The 17,351-nt window shown below is 32.6% G+C and overlaps 1 protein-coding gene across 1 annotated transcript; it reads right to left on the bottom strand.

The window, feature by feature from the left end:
- LOC130656161 (mitochondrial import inner membrane translocase subunit TIM50-like) lies at positions 1-13,572 on the bottom strand. Its single transcript, XM_057458988.1, has 10 exons — positions 13,059-13,572; positions 7,956-7,972; positions 6,313-6,334; positions 6,131-6,189; positions 4,623-4,742; positions 3,486-3,593; positions 3,002-3,100; positions 1,695-1,851; positions 1,036-1,220; positions 1-555 (listed from the first exon to the last, which is right to left on the bottom strand). The coding sequence occupies exons 1-10, from the start codon at positions 13,357-13,359 to the stop codon at positions 550-552; spliced, it is 1,074 nt and encodes a 357-aa protein (XP_057314971.1). The 5' UTR covers positions 13,360-13,572; the 3' UTR covers positions 1-549.
- Positions 13,573-17,351: the final 3,779 nt, after the last annotated feature.

Here is a 17,351-nt window from a genome sequence, read left to right as displayed (position 1 = left end):
ACAATTTCAAATAGTTTGCTATATTGTGCAAACCAACTCTGGATATTATCGCTGTTGCAAACATTGATGAATATAAAATACAACTAGAATTTCTACATAAAATTCTTAATCTAAGTAAAAATAGAAAATGTTAACTACTTTAAGTTTATTCGTTCATTTTCGTCAATTTTCGGACGCGATTAAAATTGGATAGCAGAGAATGATTTTTAAAAAAGGTTCTTACAGCGTTACCCTTATGTTAACTCTGTAAAGTGGTTGGCAAGGAAGTTTTTTGAGGAAGGCACACTTTATCAAACTTCGCAGCACCTGCATAAGACGTGTTTACAAAGAAAAAAATACATAGTTATAAAAAAACCCAGAAAAATATAACGGAACAAAACTTTTAATGACTTCATTTGTATAAATTCCTTTGCTTTTCTGAATTGTCCATAAAACTCCACTCCACTGTTCTGTTTATTCTTTGTTTTTTCTTCTTCCACGTGTCAGACCGTCTAAATCACAGCATTTGACACAAACCTATGAATTCTTTAAAGTTGCTAAGTCAGCAATTCACCTCTACAAATGAAAAACATATTGAACTGAATAAAATCAATGGGCGGGCAAACACATTACAGATATTCCGCGTCAAGGCCCGTGAAGGTTTAGAATTTCGGTAAATGGGAAATGCTTGCAAAAGGAAAATATCTTAAAGCTTGTAATGTCTAATGTAAAATTTTTAAACTTAACCCTTTTTCTTGAAATAATTCCCGTGAATAAAGTTTTACGCTCATATACTTACTTCAGTGCACGTTTAAAGTTTTTCTCATGACATCTACAACATGAACTGGTTATATATGCGAGCGTGTGTATACGAACGGCGAAACGTATTAAAGCATGCGTATTAAGAGCTGACGCGAGTCAAGTGTATTTCGTGAAAACCTGACCTATACTCCCTGACCCCCACTCCCTGACCTTCACTCCCTACATGACCAATAGACAGACCAGAATTAATATTATAAATGATGAGCCTCCTTCAAAAACACTAACTTCACACACCCGTCCAAATATCCCTCTTCCAAAAAAACTACTGCCAGTCTTTTGTTGTTGTTGTTGAGCTAACATTTCTTCTTGTTGTTGACGTAGGATATCTTGATTGCGACGAAAGGCTGCAACCACGTCCTCTTCACCGCGATAGAAATCTAGCACAGGTCTTACATCATCAACATTCGAAACTGAGATGGCTGAAGAAAAAGAAAACAAGAAAATTCTCATTCCGTGTTGTACAACGATACAAAAGAAGCGTGGCTAGCTAAATGGTTAATCGAAATAGCGACTTTGCATCGTTGAGTGGTCTTTAAAGCGGCTACGAAACAATTCAATAAGCTCAACCCCCGCAATTTTCATCCCCTTTAATAAAAAAATGACTTAACGTAATTAAAAAAACCTCACCAAATATTCGGGCGGAATAAAACAAAAGTACATTGGAAAATTAAATTTATGTTTACGTAAAATTAAAACTTTCTATTCCGTGGTAAAATGTCAATAAAACAGACATTTCCTAACAAGTTACTTGAAATCGTAAAAAAAAGAAAATATCTGGGGAAATTCATGCATCAGCGTTCTATGGAATACTAATAATTAAAACCACCAAATGTTCTTCCTCCCACAATTTTCTACATTAAATTAGATAAAAGTTAATATATTAAATCATTTACCATGAAAAAATGGAATTAATTCCAGTAAAGAAGTATCCTTCGGATCTCCTTCCCATTTCTTTAGTACCAATGAATTTCTTGGCTGTAAAATACTAGTTTTCGCATCACAATCGACCAAAATCACTTTTGTTATGTCGCGGTTAAGTTTGGAAAGATCCTAAGGAGAAAATTACCACACGTAGAAGTGAACAATCTCCTTTCAAATATCTTTAAGATTTCTGGTTTCTGTAAGAGAAGATGTTTATTGAAACTTATCAAAAAGAAGACACATATATGGATAACGTAAATAAAGAATGACGGAAGTACAACTATCGTAGTACCTTTTAAACAATAATATTGGAAAACATATTTTTATGCATACTGCTACATACAATAAAACTTTCTTGAGATATTTTCAAATCTTTAGCCTGACCTTACTTTGCCATTTATTATCGTGAATAGACTTTCAAATAAATGCATTTTATACTTAATGCAACAATTGAAGCTGTGATACAAACGAATCATCAGTCAGTTCATTAAAAGAAGGAGACTCGTTGTGAATATATTTGATTGGAGAAAGGATTGAGAACGTGATCAAAAGACTATTTAAGAAAAAATAAGCGTTAAGATAAAGCATGTTCAAAAGCATTTATAATGGAAAGTGAGATAAGATAGGCAATCACTATTACCACGAGGATTTTAACTGAAATGAAATGCCAAAAAAGATGAAATTAAACAGCCTGTGTTTAATTTCATCCTGTGCAGAAAGTTTGCCTTTCCTGCATAAAGGTGAACCTACCTTAGGTTAAATAATTTTCGCAAAGACCTATTTTCGCTAGGTACAAAATTATGAATTTCGCGAAGATTAATTTTCGCGAATCGCTATGTGGAGATCATTAGCGAATATTTTAATGCATTTTGTGAAAAAATATATTCGCAAATCTAGTACTTTTTCTAGCAATTTTTAAGTTTCGTAAATTTAATTTTAGCGACTAAGTTTAGTAATTTCGAGAAGATTCTTTTTTGCGAATTGAACTTTCTGGGAATTTCCGTTTATCGCCTAGGGAAGTCTGAGAAATCTTCAAACGATTTCAAAGCCTACTAAATAGAAAATGAAACATAAAAAAAAGCTTGGTAGAGCTCATAACAAATTACAGAAACAAATCATCACTGGATGATAAATACATTCTTTCAGCTTTAATAGCTAAGACTTTATAATAAAAATACCTTGTGTTCAACAAAAAGACAAAAATGCTGTGGAAATAATAACATAAAATGTAAAATACAAATTGTGGGGGTGTAAAAGAATAAGCAATCATTTGTATTACCTTAACATGTGTACCATTCATATATTTGGTGGCGTCTCGAAACAACTTGTACATAATAAATCCTTCTGGATCCAATCCTTCAATAACAGGTGCAGAACTCTGGGAGAAAAAAGTTTTAATCTGATATTCTTCAACTATTTTAATGATAAGTGAGTTTCAAACACAAGTGAAAAGATCCATTTTTTAATTCCTTTCCCATATTTTAATATAAATAATATTTTGTGCAGGTGGAATATCTACCTACACAAACCTAGGCGAATTTGTTAAAAGTAACTCAACAGCCTTGACTTATTTATGAAAACAACATTATCACCCTTGTGAGATTTCACTAGAATTTCAACGTTTTCCTGAACGGAAGTAAAGTGCTAACACAATCTATACAGTTCGTAAAAAACCTGTGTAGCTGTTCCTTTAATCAAACAGTTAAAAACTAAAGATTCAAAGATATGCAATCTGTTTATATAGTGGTTTTCTTAACACTTACAAAACCATTTTCGTGGGTGTATATTACAATTTCATACATTGGTAACGTCAAAGCTTTCAAAAACTGCGACACACCAGGTCTTTTACGAAATCTCCAGCCACTCGATCTCTAAGACGCAAAACATTTCAAATGAATCATACACATAAACGTTATGGAAGAAGCTGAACAGGTACTGAATGAGCAGACAATAGGTTAGGTAAGTAGGGTTTAAAATGACAACATCAACAATTAGCACATTCGGAGAATTAGACTTTAACTAAAGAACCTTAGACCCCAAATCCGCTGTAAGCATTGACAAGTGAACTTTAACAAGTTTAAATTGCCGAAATTTAGTCTATAAATCGGCTATATAATTATTTGCAGTAACAAACTTTGAAATTTGACAACTTGTCTCAATATATTTCGTCAGCGATTGTAAAAACAGGTAAACAAACAAAAAGGGTTTTTACTCATTTTGCAACTAATATTGTAAGAAAAGACATAGAAGAATTTACGAGATTATAGGAAAATTTAAATTGGCGAAAATGTAACTTAGAACCACAAGACATTAAAGAAGACAAATTGGTTTTGATTTTATTTCGTCATACGCTGAAGCAGAATGTATTTTGGACTTACATTCCACAGAAGAAAATCCTTTATAAAAATTGGAGTTGACAAACAGATGTTATAGCTTTTTAAGAGTTTTCACAAAAACATAAGGAAATTTTAGGATTTTGCAGATTTTTCCAGGATTTTATTTTTTAAGATTTTTAGAAAGCTTGGAAACCTTGAAACAAAACAATTTGTGATATATGACATGTAAAGCAGTGAGAAGTTTGCAATACAAAAATCTAAGGGGGCAGGGGCAAACACTATAAAATTCCAGAACTTCTAGGATACCTTTAAATTCCAAGACATTCCCGGACCAGTCTTTGTCAACCCAGTAACACTACCTTTTTTTTCTGTGAACCGCAACAGTATTTCATGTACAGTAGAGTGCAATATAAATTACATATATATATTTTGTGATACAAATGCCTGTGTGTTCAGGGAAATAGAGAGACCTAAACACAGTTACAGTTTGTGTGCATTATTTTTTCAAAACAGGAATACATCCCACTCTCCTTGGCTAGCATTTACAAATACGTTATCACTTACGTCATATTCTGGATGAACAAGAACATCTGTAAGTTCTAACACTAATGTGTACTTTGGTTGAATGTATGGTTCTGGCAGAGGATCAGGAAGCAATACATCTGACGAAGGCTCCACAAATGACTATGAAAGACAATGTGTATTTAAGGACCAGGTATTTAATTTAATGGGTGTACAGTCAGTATTAAAAAATTCCTTATTGTCCTGACACTCCTTCCATTTTCTTAACATTTTTTAACTAAAACTCGTGGCATTTTTCCCTGATTTTTTAAGTTATTTTTAGCCAAATGTTCACACCTGACCTTATTGATACATTCAGGTAAAAAAACTCAAGTTACTTCAAAAAGTTTTGGGTGTAAAAAACTTGAACTGGTTAAAAATCATTACTGCTTTTATACACATGATAATCATAGAAACTGTTTTACCCCAAGGAAAGAAAATCTTGTGGAAAGAAATTCTTGCAGAAGATTCACTTTTTGCAATCAAAAACAACTTATCTCCTAACCGCAAAGTTAATGTTTGTGACTAGAACGTTTTTTGTAAGAGATATCTTTTCAATTTTGCATTTTAAATATTTTTATAGAAAATTTATAACAAGAAAGTGTTTGCACCAAATGCAAATGTCAAATACACTATATAATTTTATGATGATAACTCAATTATGCAAATAGGGCTTAAAATCACAAAAATTAGTTCTGCAAAAATACACACATTAACTTGGTCACGCAAAAATATCTTCCTCAAAGGTGCTTTAGGTAATAATTATATTTATTGTTTTCTACAATCAGTGTGGAATTTGTTATTTTTTCAATGAAATTATAAAATACAGCATTATACTTCAGTTTAAAGTTGTACAATAACCCTAATATATTTTGCTATACAATATGATATGCAACAGTGATTGATGAGGACCAAAAAATGGTGGAAGATGGTGGAAATATTTAAAATTAAGACCTCCTAATTACATATGAAAGAGCTTGAAATGTTGTCTAGGAATTTGAACATTTTTCTTAAAGTTCTGGATTGCTTCTTTAGAATTTGGACTAAGAAGATTCACTAATTATGCATGATGTCATGGGCATGCTCTGCAAGGGGGTTAATATAAATTTTTGACAAGTCATATAGGGTTAAAAATGTTTACTGACAGTTCACTTTAATACGTCTTGAATTGAATTTACATAAATTTCATTATTTAGTTATTATAATTATGCTCAATGCTAACTCATGACGTCATAATTTTGCATAATTAGCACAACTTTTAGTACAAATATCTTGAGAACGGATAAAGATTTTTCAAAAAATTAAAACGATTTCTAAAAAACTTTCGAAGATCTTTCATATAGGCTTAACTTGATTATTCGCCAGAGGTAACCTTTAACTGCTTGCTATAATGCAAAAAATTTTTCTGAAAAAGTGAAACCCATACCCTCACAGTTTCACCAGCCCTGTTTTTAGAAGCAATTTTTTCAAATGCATTTATTAGGAATTTCAGTCAAAAAAATTGAACTAACCTCTCTGTATTCATGTAAGCGGTCTCGAAATCTGTAAACATGTGCCAAGATAAAATTTTCTTGAAATAAAATGAACATCTTATTTAAGGTGTTTAAGAATCTGTATTTATAGTTAGGCATAATGTAATAATTAATTGCAAAAGAACAGAATTTATGGGAATTTAACATGACATGTTACCTACCATTTTGATATATATCATCGCCCTGAAAAAAAGGACATATTTAGTTTACAGCAAAAAATGAAACATTTTTACCTCAATTACTGTAACATAGTTGTAGTCATAATTAATCTCTTTTGTTTATAATCAAAAAAGGCAACACCAGTTTCTTTCCAAAGCCTTAAAAAACGTCCCCAACTTCACTTGCTTCAATCTTAAAGTTTACAAGAATATTATAACCAGAAAAGTGTTCTAATAAAAACTTTGCAAAACTGATTTTAAATCTGCTTTTAACTCATAGCTGTTCAAGCTCTATAAAAATTATCATAGATATGAATTATTATAAATATCCTAGAAATAAGTGGAAAAATCAACTTGATTAGGAAATCGAATAGTTACAGAGATATATACTCATCCATATACAAATTCATTTTTACAGAGATTTGTTAACCTATTGTGTAGAGCTTGAAGCTGTGATCAAAAAATTGTGTTTGAACAGCAGAAGAGATTTTGTGGTTTAAATTTTTATCATGATGTCATCAATTAGTCTGTTCCAAATTGGTGCAATGACTTAGTGTTTGGGAATTCCAAATTGTGGTCCAATGTGATCCCGAGTTACTCATGCACACAAAAGTTGGTGTCACTTGTGTTCTATGGCTTTTAAGCTGGTAAAACTTTAAAATGGGCTCCTTTTTGTTGCTGTTTTTACTATTGAGACTAGTAAAGCACAGAAGGGTAACAGTCTAGTGTGGGGGTATGTAAATTATTAGTTTTCGAGTGTTGATAACTGAACTACCCTGTTAAACAAGGTACAAAAACCTATTATTTTTACTAATGAATCATTTTGAAATTTTATTTTTTCTTAGTTCGTTTCTCCAATACCAACTTACAACGGTAGTTTGTTATCATTTTAGTAATCTGAAATCTGTATTTGCTTACAATAATTTCCAATAAGCTACAATTCGTTTTAACAAAATAAATCAAAAATGGTTGTTTTTATTGATTTTTAGCTTTGTTTAACTATAGTTGATGTAAATGCAGAAAATATAAACCGTTAACAATAAGAAATTATACGCTAGAATAATTCTGAAGGTAGTGATGTAATAGTTCCATTGAGTTCTATTTTCCTCTGGGAACAGCCTTATTTTTTCATAAAACTATGAACTTCTAGAAAATATAATTTTACGTCATCATGGTGTGCAGAAGCCACCGAAAATTTGTACAAAATTTTTAAATAATTGGACTTGTTATAATATGTTTTAACTAGGTTTCATAAAAGCAGTGATTAGAAACTTGAACTAATTTTCCTTTCAACTTTTCCATGAAAGTTAAAAATAATTAAATATTAATAATGTGAGCACTTTTTCTGCACAATCAGGAAATCCCCTGTAGAGGATGTGGAATAAATCAGTAATACGCTGTATAACTTCCTGTGAATCGACTGGTTAATTTCCATTCATTTTCAGGTTATTTAATCTCAAACTTAAAAGTGCATATAATGGCTTCTTAAGTTTAGAAATGCTATTAATGTCAATCCATTGGTCTAATTTCTCACTTGCTTAGAATATTTACAGTATCCATTTAGGTCACTATAGACAAACACGTATATCAGCGTATTATTTTTAAAAAGATGATGCAGAAAAATTAACATATAAGGAAAAACTTACATCAGCTTCTGCACGTCCTAAAAAAACAAAGTTATAAATATATACAATAAAATAGTAAAATCAAATCAATACACAGGGCTTTTTGAACACCTTAAAAATAGTCTTAAGCATCACCTTTAATGGCATCTTTCGTTTTCTGCCATGCAAAAACTGTCAATGTTTACTCCCAAGTTAGTAGGTGTTAAAAGTTTGTGTTGGGACCAGTCTTCATTTGGAAATTCACCCCTCCATCCTGGCTGCTGACAGGAATATGTTTTGAGGTTAGCTTTGTTTTTAGCACTTTTCACACATGCAATTTTAACTGTTGTAAATAAGGTTTTTCGTTCAATTTCTTTTTGAGTGCTCCATGACACGAAAAAAATACAAAAAATTGTCAAAAAATGATCATATACATGCTGTTGTAAAGTTATAAAATGATCATAAGCCTAAATATTGCACCCTTTCAGAGAAAAAGAATCTTAAAAAATAGTTCTCTGAATTAACAACTACCTTTGTTGTTGAGGAGCACTCATGTTCCAAATACATGGCACGAAATTTTGTTGTCACAACTTTTTTATTTAATCGTTGATGATTCTGGTAAATATTTGTTTATTCTGAGCATGCTATAAACAACTCACATATAACACAATAAATATTAGAATGGTTAGAATAGCCATGTGTGCATAAAAAACTTGAACTTTTGTGGAAACTATTTGTAATCTTTATTTAATTTTCTGAATGAATTAATCATGGTCTCTTTTTTAGATTACTAACTAATTTTAAAAAGTTAGGGATAATTAGTACTTGATACTGTAGATATATATAAATTATTTGCGCTAAGCTGTCGTTGAGGTCAGACGTATCCAAAATGCTCGGGTTGGCGCGCTAAGTTGAAAAAAAGAAAGAAGAATAAAGCTCTTTTAATTTATTATATATATACTGTATTGTCTTCTTTATTGCATTTATACCTTTTTCATTTTTTTAAATCAGTTTTGTCAGTATTTAAATTGTTGTTTTTGTTAATAAAATGTTTTTATCCCAGTCAGTTTTTTAATAGCTTTGCCATGTTGTGGATTCCTCAGGCCTTGCCATAAGCAAATAACCTCACAAGCAATTAATTTCTCGCATCAAAGTGTTTACGCGAGCAATTTTGCTTGCCATATTTTTCGCTAACTTTACATTTAGTCTCTCAGGCGGAAAATAATCACACCAAATATCTTTTCAGTTTCACTTAAAAGACCAATCAATTCTTGAGAAAAACATTTACAGTCATCTCAAAATGTTAACATTTACCGAGCAATAGAATGGTAACAAGCATTTACGCGAGCACTACGCGGGCGCAAGCAATTGCTCGCGACTCATGGCAAGGCCTGATTCCTTCTTTAAACCATTGTTAGGAAATAAGCTTGCCTCAGATCTGCATTCAGCCCATTAAGTAGGACTCCAACCATTCAAACGCAGAAACTCTGATGCCACAACTCCATAGTTTTTTTTAACAAAATTTTATGATCAACAGCGTCAAAAGGTTTTTTAAGATCAATGAACACAGCAGCAACAAAGTTTTGTTGGTCTAGCTTGGTAAGAATAAAATCAGAGACAATAACTACTGTGGTTTCTGTGGAAAAGAGTTTGCTTAAATTTTGATAAAGCTATTAATTTTAATTGGAGGGTAAGTGGTTTGGTGAGCTTCTTTTGAAAGAAGGTTTTTTATTGCCAAAAATACATTAAACAGAAAAATCACTTTTAGCGTGAATATGGGGTTTCCTACCTGGGTAAAGTTACTTTTAAATTGTAGGGAGATCATTCTACAATTATGTGCTCAGTTGTATAAGTTTGCCAGATCAGCTTTTGCATTATACTTTTGTTGTTTACAATAGAGATAGACGTCTTAAACGAAAGCAGACTTCTATTTCAGGTGACTTGGTCTGGAAGATTATTCCACACTTTTGCAACTCAAACGGGAAGGCTTTTTTGCCAAATTCCGTGTTGATCAAGGGAAGTGTGAAACTGTTTTTTGAAGCTCGTCTTGTTTGGTGATACAAGGGTGCCGATAAGCTGCATACACCGTAAAAAGTGCGGCCATTTTCGGGCAAGTTCGGCGTTTTTAAAAAAAAATCAGGTATTTGCCCGGAAAATAAAAACCCGGAAGAGACTCGAACAATGCCCGAAAAAGAAAAGAAAAACAGACACTAATGATTAAAAAAACTATAAAAATTCAAATAAACTTACTATGTGGTAGTGAAGTTCTTAAAAGAACTTTTTTTGATAGTTTAAAATAAGATTTACTTGATAAATAACTTATATATAAACTTTATTAACTCATTTATCTTCAAGCGCCTTTATCCAACTATCGTCCCCATGGTTTGTTACAAGGAATTGCATTTCGGGAATGTTCCGGGCGAGTTTGGGAAGGTACGGGCGGTTCCGGGCGACTTATCGGCACCCTCTTTTGGTTATTGTGGCAGTTTTTTGCCAAAATAAATTTTGAGCGTATGTAATCAGGAGCAATGTGATTCATGGCTTTGAAAACTAATATGGCATTGTTTACGAGAGATGTTGGAGTATATATGACAAATGGGCCATGTAGAACAGCTACAGTTCAGTCCAGATGTAAGCGTACGCGTACGCTCAACTTGCAAAAATAATTGCTTTCATTAAAAAAAACAATAGGATAGCGAGTTCCTTTCAAATTGCGCGAAAATAATTGCTTCCTGTTAAAAACAAAAGCATAGCAAGAAACATTGTTTAAAAACAATACTCTGCGCGAGAATAAATTAAACGCGAAGGCCATTGAATTTTTATTTTTTTTAACAACGAAACTAATTATAGTAACGCGATTTTAATCTCGATTTATTTAAAAAACACAAGCTCTTTTTAAAAACAACAAATCCAATGATCTAAATATTTAAAAAAAACTAATGCTACTTTTAAAACTTTTAGTAGTATTTCTTTATCGTGGAACATATTTTTTTAAACTTTTAAAATGCGATCTAAAAAAACATTTCTATCGCCGCTTTTCCTTCTTAAATTTTGAAAAGGCAATCTAAAAAACATTTCTATCGCCATTTTTCGTTTTTAAACTTCTAAAATGAGATCTAAAAAAACATTTCTATCGCCGCTTTTCGTTCTTAAATTTTGAAAAGCCGATCTAAAAAAACATTTCCATCGCCGCATTTCGATTTTAAACTTTTAAAAAGCGATCTAAAAAAACATCTCTATCATCGTTTTTGAATTTCCGCGCCCGAAGGCGTAGGAAATTCTTTAAAACCGTCGTTTTTTTCTTTCGGAGCATTTTTTGAGAAAAAATCGACCCTGGGATTTCACGTTGGTCCGTCACAGATGTAAACTTCGTACCCAAGCTCCTTAACTACTGGGAAGTCTAGTATTGACGCTTCAGGTCAAAATTGGTATTTGTTTTCGACAAAATTTGGCACAGTTAACAAAAAAAGTATGCTGAACATAATGGTGGCATAATAATTTTGAGTTTTGTCACCTAAATGTCATTTTAGGCCAAAATTGGTCCAAAAATTAGAACTACTTTATTTTCAACAAAATTTGGAACAGTTAACAAATAAAGTATGCTGAACATGATGGTGACACCAAAATTTTGATTTCTTGTTACCTAAATGTCATTTTAGGCCAAAATTGGTCCAAAAATTAAAGCTACTTTATTTTTGACAAATTTTGGCACAATTAACAAAAAAAGTATGGTGAACATGATGGTGACATCAAAATTTCGGTTTTTTGCCACCTTAAATGTCATTTTAGGCCAAAATTGGTCCAAAAATTAAAACTACTTCATTTTCAACAAAAATTGGCAAAGTTAACAAAAAAAGTATGCTGACATAATGGTGACATCAAAATTTTGATTTTTGTCACCTAAATGCCATTTTAGGCCAAAATTGGTCCAAAAATTAAAACTACTTCATTTCCAACAAAAATTGGCAAAGTTAACAAAAAAAGTATGCTGAACATAATGGTGACATCAAAATTTTGATTTTTGTCACCTAAATGCCATTTTAGACCAAAATTGGTCCAAAAATTAAAACCACTTCATTTTCGGCTAAATCTAGCACGGTTAACAAATAAAGTATGCTGAAAATGATGATGGTACAAAAGTTTGATTTTTTGTCACCTATATAAATGTCATTTCAGGCCAAAATTTATCCAAAAATTAAAACTGCTTTATTTTCGACAAAAATTGACACAGTTAATAAAAAAAGTATGCTGAAAATGATGGTTACATCAAAATTTTGATTTTTTGTCAACTAATGCCGTTTAAGACCATAAACGTCTCAATCGCAAGACTTTCAACCATGAATGATAGGCTGTATTTTTTGTTAGCAATTTCTTTTAAAATGTGAGTTTATTATGACATGTTTCGTTTTGTTTGCGTTTGTTGTAAGATATAATGTCACTGATGGGCTTTATCTTCAGAGGTTCATGCACCAAGCCCCTTCGAATGTTTGGCACAATAACACAACGAATTAGCAGGTTTTCATCAAATATTTTGGTAGCGTGCGGAAATTCTTAGAGCCCCCAGGGCTTCTTGTTCAGTCTTAAACTTCTAAAACACGATCTAAAACAGCTTTTCTATCAAAATTAAAGTTTCAATCTTTGTTAAAATATAATAATTTCTATTGCTTAAAAGCTTTATTTAACCCGCGCAACCCACAATGCCTTCTTGCTAGTTTATTTAGTTTCCACGCAGAACTTTTATTTAAAAAACTATTAAACAATGGCTCGTCGTGTCACATTGATAGAGTTGAAAACATTTGCAATTATGCATTGGGAATAGTTATGTTAACACTATTTAACAATAGTTACGCGCAGTTATAATAAGCTATTTTTACTTCAATAATCTTTTGTTTATTAAGCGCAAGTTAATGACTTACAAGACTCGCAAGATAATTAATAAGAACAAAAGACAAACAACTACCGCCTCCAAGAAAAAGGTGTGAAACTTGAGCGTACGCGTACGCTTACATCTGGACTGTACTGTACACCAATCCAGGGGTTAATTTTTACCTGCCGGGGGGGGGGGGGGGGGGGGCAATCTAATGACCCAACGTAAAAATAAACAGAACTAATCTAACTAGCTAGCTATAAAAATAATTGGATTACCTAAATATGCAATAGCACTTATCAATAACCCACATGTCACACCACCTAAAGCAGCCCACACAGCTGATGAGGGCCCAGTTGACTTTTCCTTCTTTTTTACATAATAATTCACTACTTGAACTCTTTTGTTGAGAAAACGATTTTGAAAAAAACGTAATTTGTTCACATTTCTGCTGCAAATGCTTGTAAGATTTCTTCTTATTATACCGTTATAAGCAGTGCATTCACTACAAGGATTTTTAATTATAAATCTCAGAAAAAGACTGTTTTTTGCGTTTTTTGCACATGCGACAGCCGCCATTGTGCAAAAATATATGCGGACGCATTAGAAAACAGGATTGTGTACGTGCCCTGGTTTCCCAGACGAGGAAGCCCCCTGGGGGCTGAAAAAATCGTGATTTTCTCGCGATTTTTGACTCTTCCTGCTGCAACGGAACCTTTCGGATCAAAAAGTCGCAACAGTTTTTTCTTTTACTTTTTTTGTTCCTGTCTTATATTAAGCACCCCTCTCGTTAATATCACGCACTCAACTAAGTGATGTTATAAATGTTATGAGTTCCCCCTCTCCTCTCTTCTCCTAAGCGTCACTAAATGAATCATAATGAAGATGTTGCGCGGAATTCAACGGGAACCGTCCCGTTGAATTCCGCGGACTTGTTTAATTATGAAATTTAACCCTTAAACAGCCGGGAAAAAACAGTTGGTCCGCTAAAAATCCTGAGGACTAGGTTGTCATGAAAAGTGCTGTTTTAGAAAAATAATGAATTAGGTTACCTTCAACCTCGTTCCCAGGGCAATTTTTCGCTTTTTTGATATCCGAGACGGCGCGAAGAAATGATTTCATTTCTTCTCGCCGTCCGAGATCGTCAAAAAGAGAAAAATGGGCCTGGGGACGAGGTTGATTTTTTGTATTAAAAAAATAGATAGAAGCTTCATGACTTGGGTCTTATTTTAGTGCTTTGAGTGGCAAGGATCATAATAGTCTAGACTTCTTAATTACTTTAAAATCTTATTTTTATTTTTAAAAGTTTCTTTTGTGCGTTCTTAAGACTTGGGGATAATTGACCAAATAATGCAGATTGAGTATGAAGGTGTCATCTCCTTACATAAATCTATGTTCGCATCTGCTAAACAATTAATGAACAGTCATACCTTTCAGCGAACAGTGGAACCAAAAACCATCACGTCATCTGTATCGAAAGAGTGTAACAAATCAGGCGTTTCGGCAATAAGACGCCGTTAGAGCTTCCGGTCTAAGTGGGTAACAGAAAATTCAAATGACGGATCTTTTTGTTTAAGTGGATTCTTATTAAACAAGTCTTATTAAATAGTCTGTTATAATACGAAACGAAAAATAAGTCCAATTTGTCTATCAGCTATTAAACATTAAGTCATTACAGATATTAAAATATTATAAAAAAAACCCTTGCAGCGAACTTATGAGTTTAAGGCCGAATAACTTGAAAAGGAGCGGAAATAGCTGACGTCATCTCCTGCGTGGGTAACTAAGAACCACCTGGGACCAAAATAGGACTAATTTCCTAAAGTTCGGTCAACCCATCCGTTTTGAAACAGACAGATTCATGACGTCATTGAAATACTTTTAAACCCCAATCTCTTCAACCGTTTGTCAAAAAGCACACAATCATAAAAAAAATTCAAGATTAGCGTTTCAAGCTCTACATAAGAAAGTAAAGGCAAGGGGTAAATAAATTTCTGAAAAAAAGATTTTGGTTATCAATGGGTCATTGCTAACATCATCACAAAAGAGTGTCTTATTTGTTTGTCGATAAATTAACTATTTGTCGACACTAAGACATTAATGTTTTTTATAATTTTGATGCTGAATATGATCTAAAAGTCAACAATCAATGATATTTTGAAGACTTTAAGATGATATTCAGCATCATAGAATTGGTGTGTATAAATTTTTAACTTAAAGGGATTCCTGCCTTAAAAATGATTTTTTTGTATGTTATGTAGAATAAAAAGTTGTTTATCAAGCTTTTTGGAATTTTTTTAATTTTGTTTTCGTTCTCAAGGTATTGAGCTTCAAAGATTTCCAGCTGGCCTTATGACATCATCATTGATGATGTAAGTAAGTTAGGTAAGTAAGCATAAATTATTGCTTGAGATATCTTGCAAATTTCTTGAATATTAAAACTTTTAACCAGTGTGGACTTATACTCTTGATGATATCTTGGCATGTGCAAAGTTTTATGGTTTAAGAATGGCCTCATATGTGAAAAAGCTATTTTTTGGTTTAATGGTACGGTCAAGTTTTCCTTCTTTTTGACTTGTACTACGATCAATGAGCACAAAGTTAAAAAACCTGTTGTAGCAAGTTGTTTGTTTGCTGTATGAATTTGAGATGTCACATTTTATTAAGTTTTTAGGATTTCAAAAATCACCTTCATTTTGTTTGAAAAAGTTGAGAAATTGCTGCGGTGCATCAAAGAAAACGAATTCGGGAAAGGTGTATTATGATTAGTGAAGCCGTTGCATTGCACTTTAAAGTTTAACGCTAAATATCTTGAAAACGGGTGGAGATAAGTGACGTAATTTTCTGCGATTGTAACCAGGGACCAATTTTCTAAACCCGGGTCAATCTACCCGTTTCAGAACAGATTGGGCAATTCCGTGGTAAAAATCCTGTAAGGTGACGGGTCGTTGCTGACGTCAACAAAATTCAAGTGATATTTCTTTTGTATTGTTCTTTTGCCCAAGTGGATCTTTCCTTGGGTTAAGCGACTAGTGTCTAATTAAATTACCCACAACGCAAGAGAAACCACACATCAAAAGGATTAACCACCAAGGCTCGATAATATGCTTAAAAAGTTCCCCCATCTGAGCCTTAATATTCTTATAACCGTTATGCTTACATAAACATGTAACTTCCCAAATATGTTTAAACCTTGAAGTTAAATTTACAGGTGTTTGTCATGATAATTTAAAGCAGCTCTGTTTTAGCAAAATCCATAAGTTTATTGAAATACACGCCTCGAGTTGCTCAAAAATGTAACTCACAGTAAAACTCTCAAGCCCTACTTTTGGACTTTTTCTTGTTTCTCAGATACCTCAATCCTTCTTACAGTTAGTTTCACGCCACATATGTCAAAGCTGCCTAGCATATGCTGTTATTCTTTTTGCAGATTATTTCTGCATGAACCAGTGGCATGCTAAAAAAGCATTAACCATTGCACTCAGAGAAACATTTTTCATAATACAATAAGAGTAAAATGTGAAAAATTAGAATATAATTAAAGTTTGGTCACAACAAAAACAGGAAACCTCACCTGCTCTGACCATGTAAGGCCTGCGAAACGATTCAATAAGCTTAATCTCCGCAATTTCCGAAGTAACGGACTAATCAAAAGGTCAAAGTGCAAGACATTATACACACTTTACATCCACATAGACGTCTAGACAACCTGTTTTGAATAATTCATTATTTATGATGAATTTTCTAATTTTTTATTTTTATTTTCTAAAAAAACGAAAAACTTTCCTTGGGTATTCTTTTTGGCAGTGAAATAAAGTGCGGGCTATTAAATATATTAAATGTCAATAAATCGAAATTTGTTTTGACGAAGGAGTAGAAACAACACGAGGAGGTGTATTAAAAAATGCTCTATTACTAGCTTTAAGAAGATAATTAGCTAGCTAGTTTAAATGGTTTGAAGTTTATTTTGTTAGAAAGTTTGGGATAGAGCCAAGGTAAGTACTTATATTGAATAAATCATGAATATTCATATATAGGGGAACTTTTCTGTTATTTTCAGTTATATTGAGATGCCCAATATGATATTTAAGATGATTAAATTGTTGTTTTTGTCCTTAATGATCATAAACTTTTTCAACGCCATTAGATCGACTTTCGTGTAATTCACTTTACCCAACAAATTAATTGCGTTCTTTTATTTTTCTAGAAGTAATATTTTCAATTAACAAATATATTTGTCTCAAATATTCTGACGGAGATGTTGGCATAATTGAATGGTCCTATACTGCTGGCAGAATAAATCTCTTGTATTCTGCAAGTATGTATGTGTAAGTAGAACAAATACCGGCAGAATAAGAACCCCACTTATTCTGCCGGTACCTGGAGAATACCCACGCCGATTTTTTAAACGCCAACCGTTGGCCTATGCGTTTTCACATAATTTTTTTACGATTACAAAAGGGTAACTGCCACCTTCAGAGAGACATTTTGGCGTGGCTTCATTTCGGCGACTGGCTGAGTTAGAACTTTTATAAAATAATTTTAACATAACGCTCGACAAAAGTCTTAGC

Source organism: Hydractinia symbiolongicarpus, chromosome 9 (assembly GCF_029227915.1).
Source record: "Hydractinia symbiolongicarpus strain clone_291-10 chromosome 9, HSymV2.1, whole genome shotgun sequence".
NCBI classification, from domain to species: Eukaryota; Metazoa; Cnidaria; class Hydrozoa; order Anthoathecata; family Hydractiniidae; genus Hydractinia; species Hydractinia symbiolongicarpus.
The sequence above is the reverse complement of the archived record's forward strand: the minus strand, read 5'-3'. Positions and strand labels throughout refer to the sequence as shown.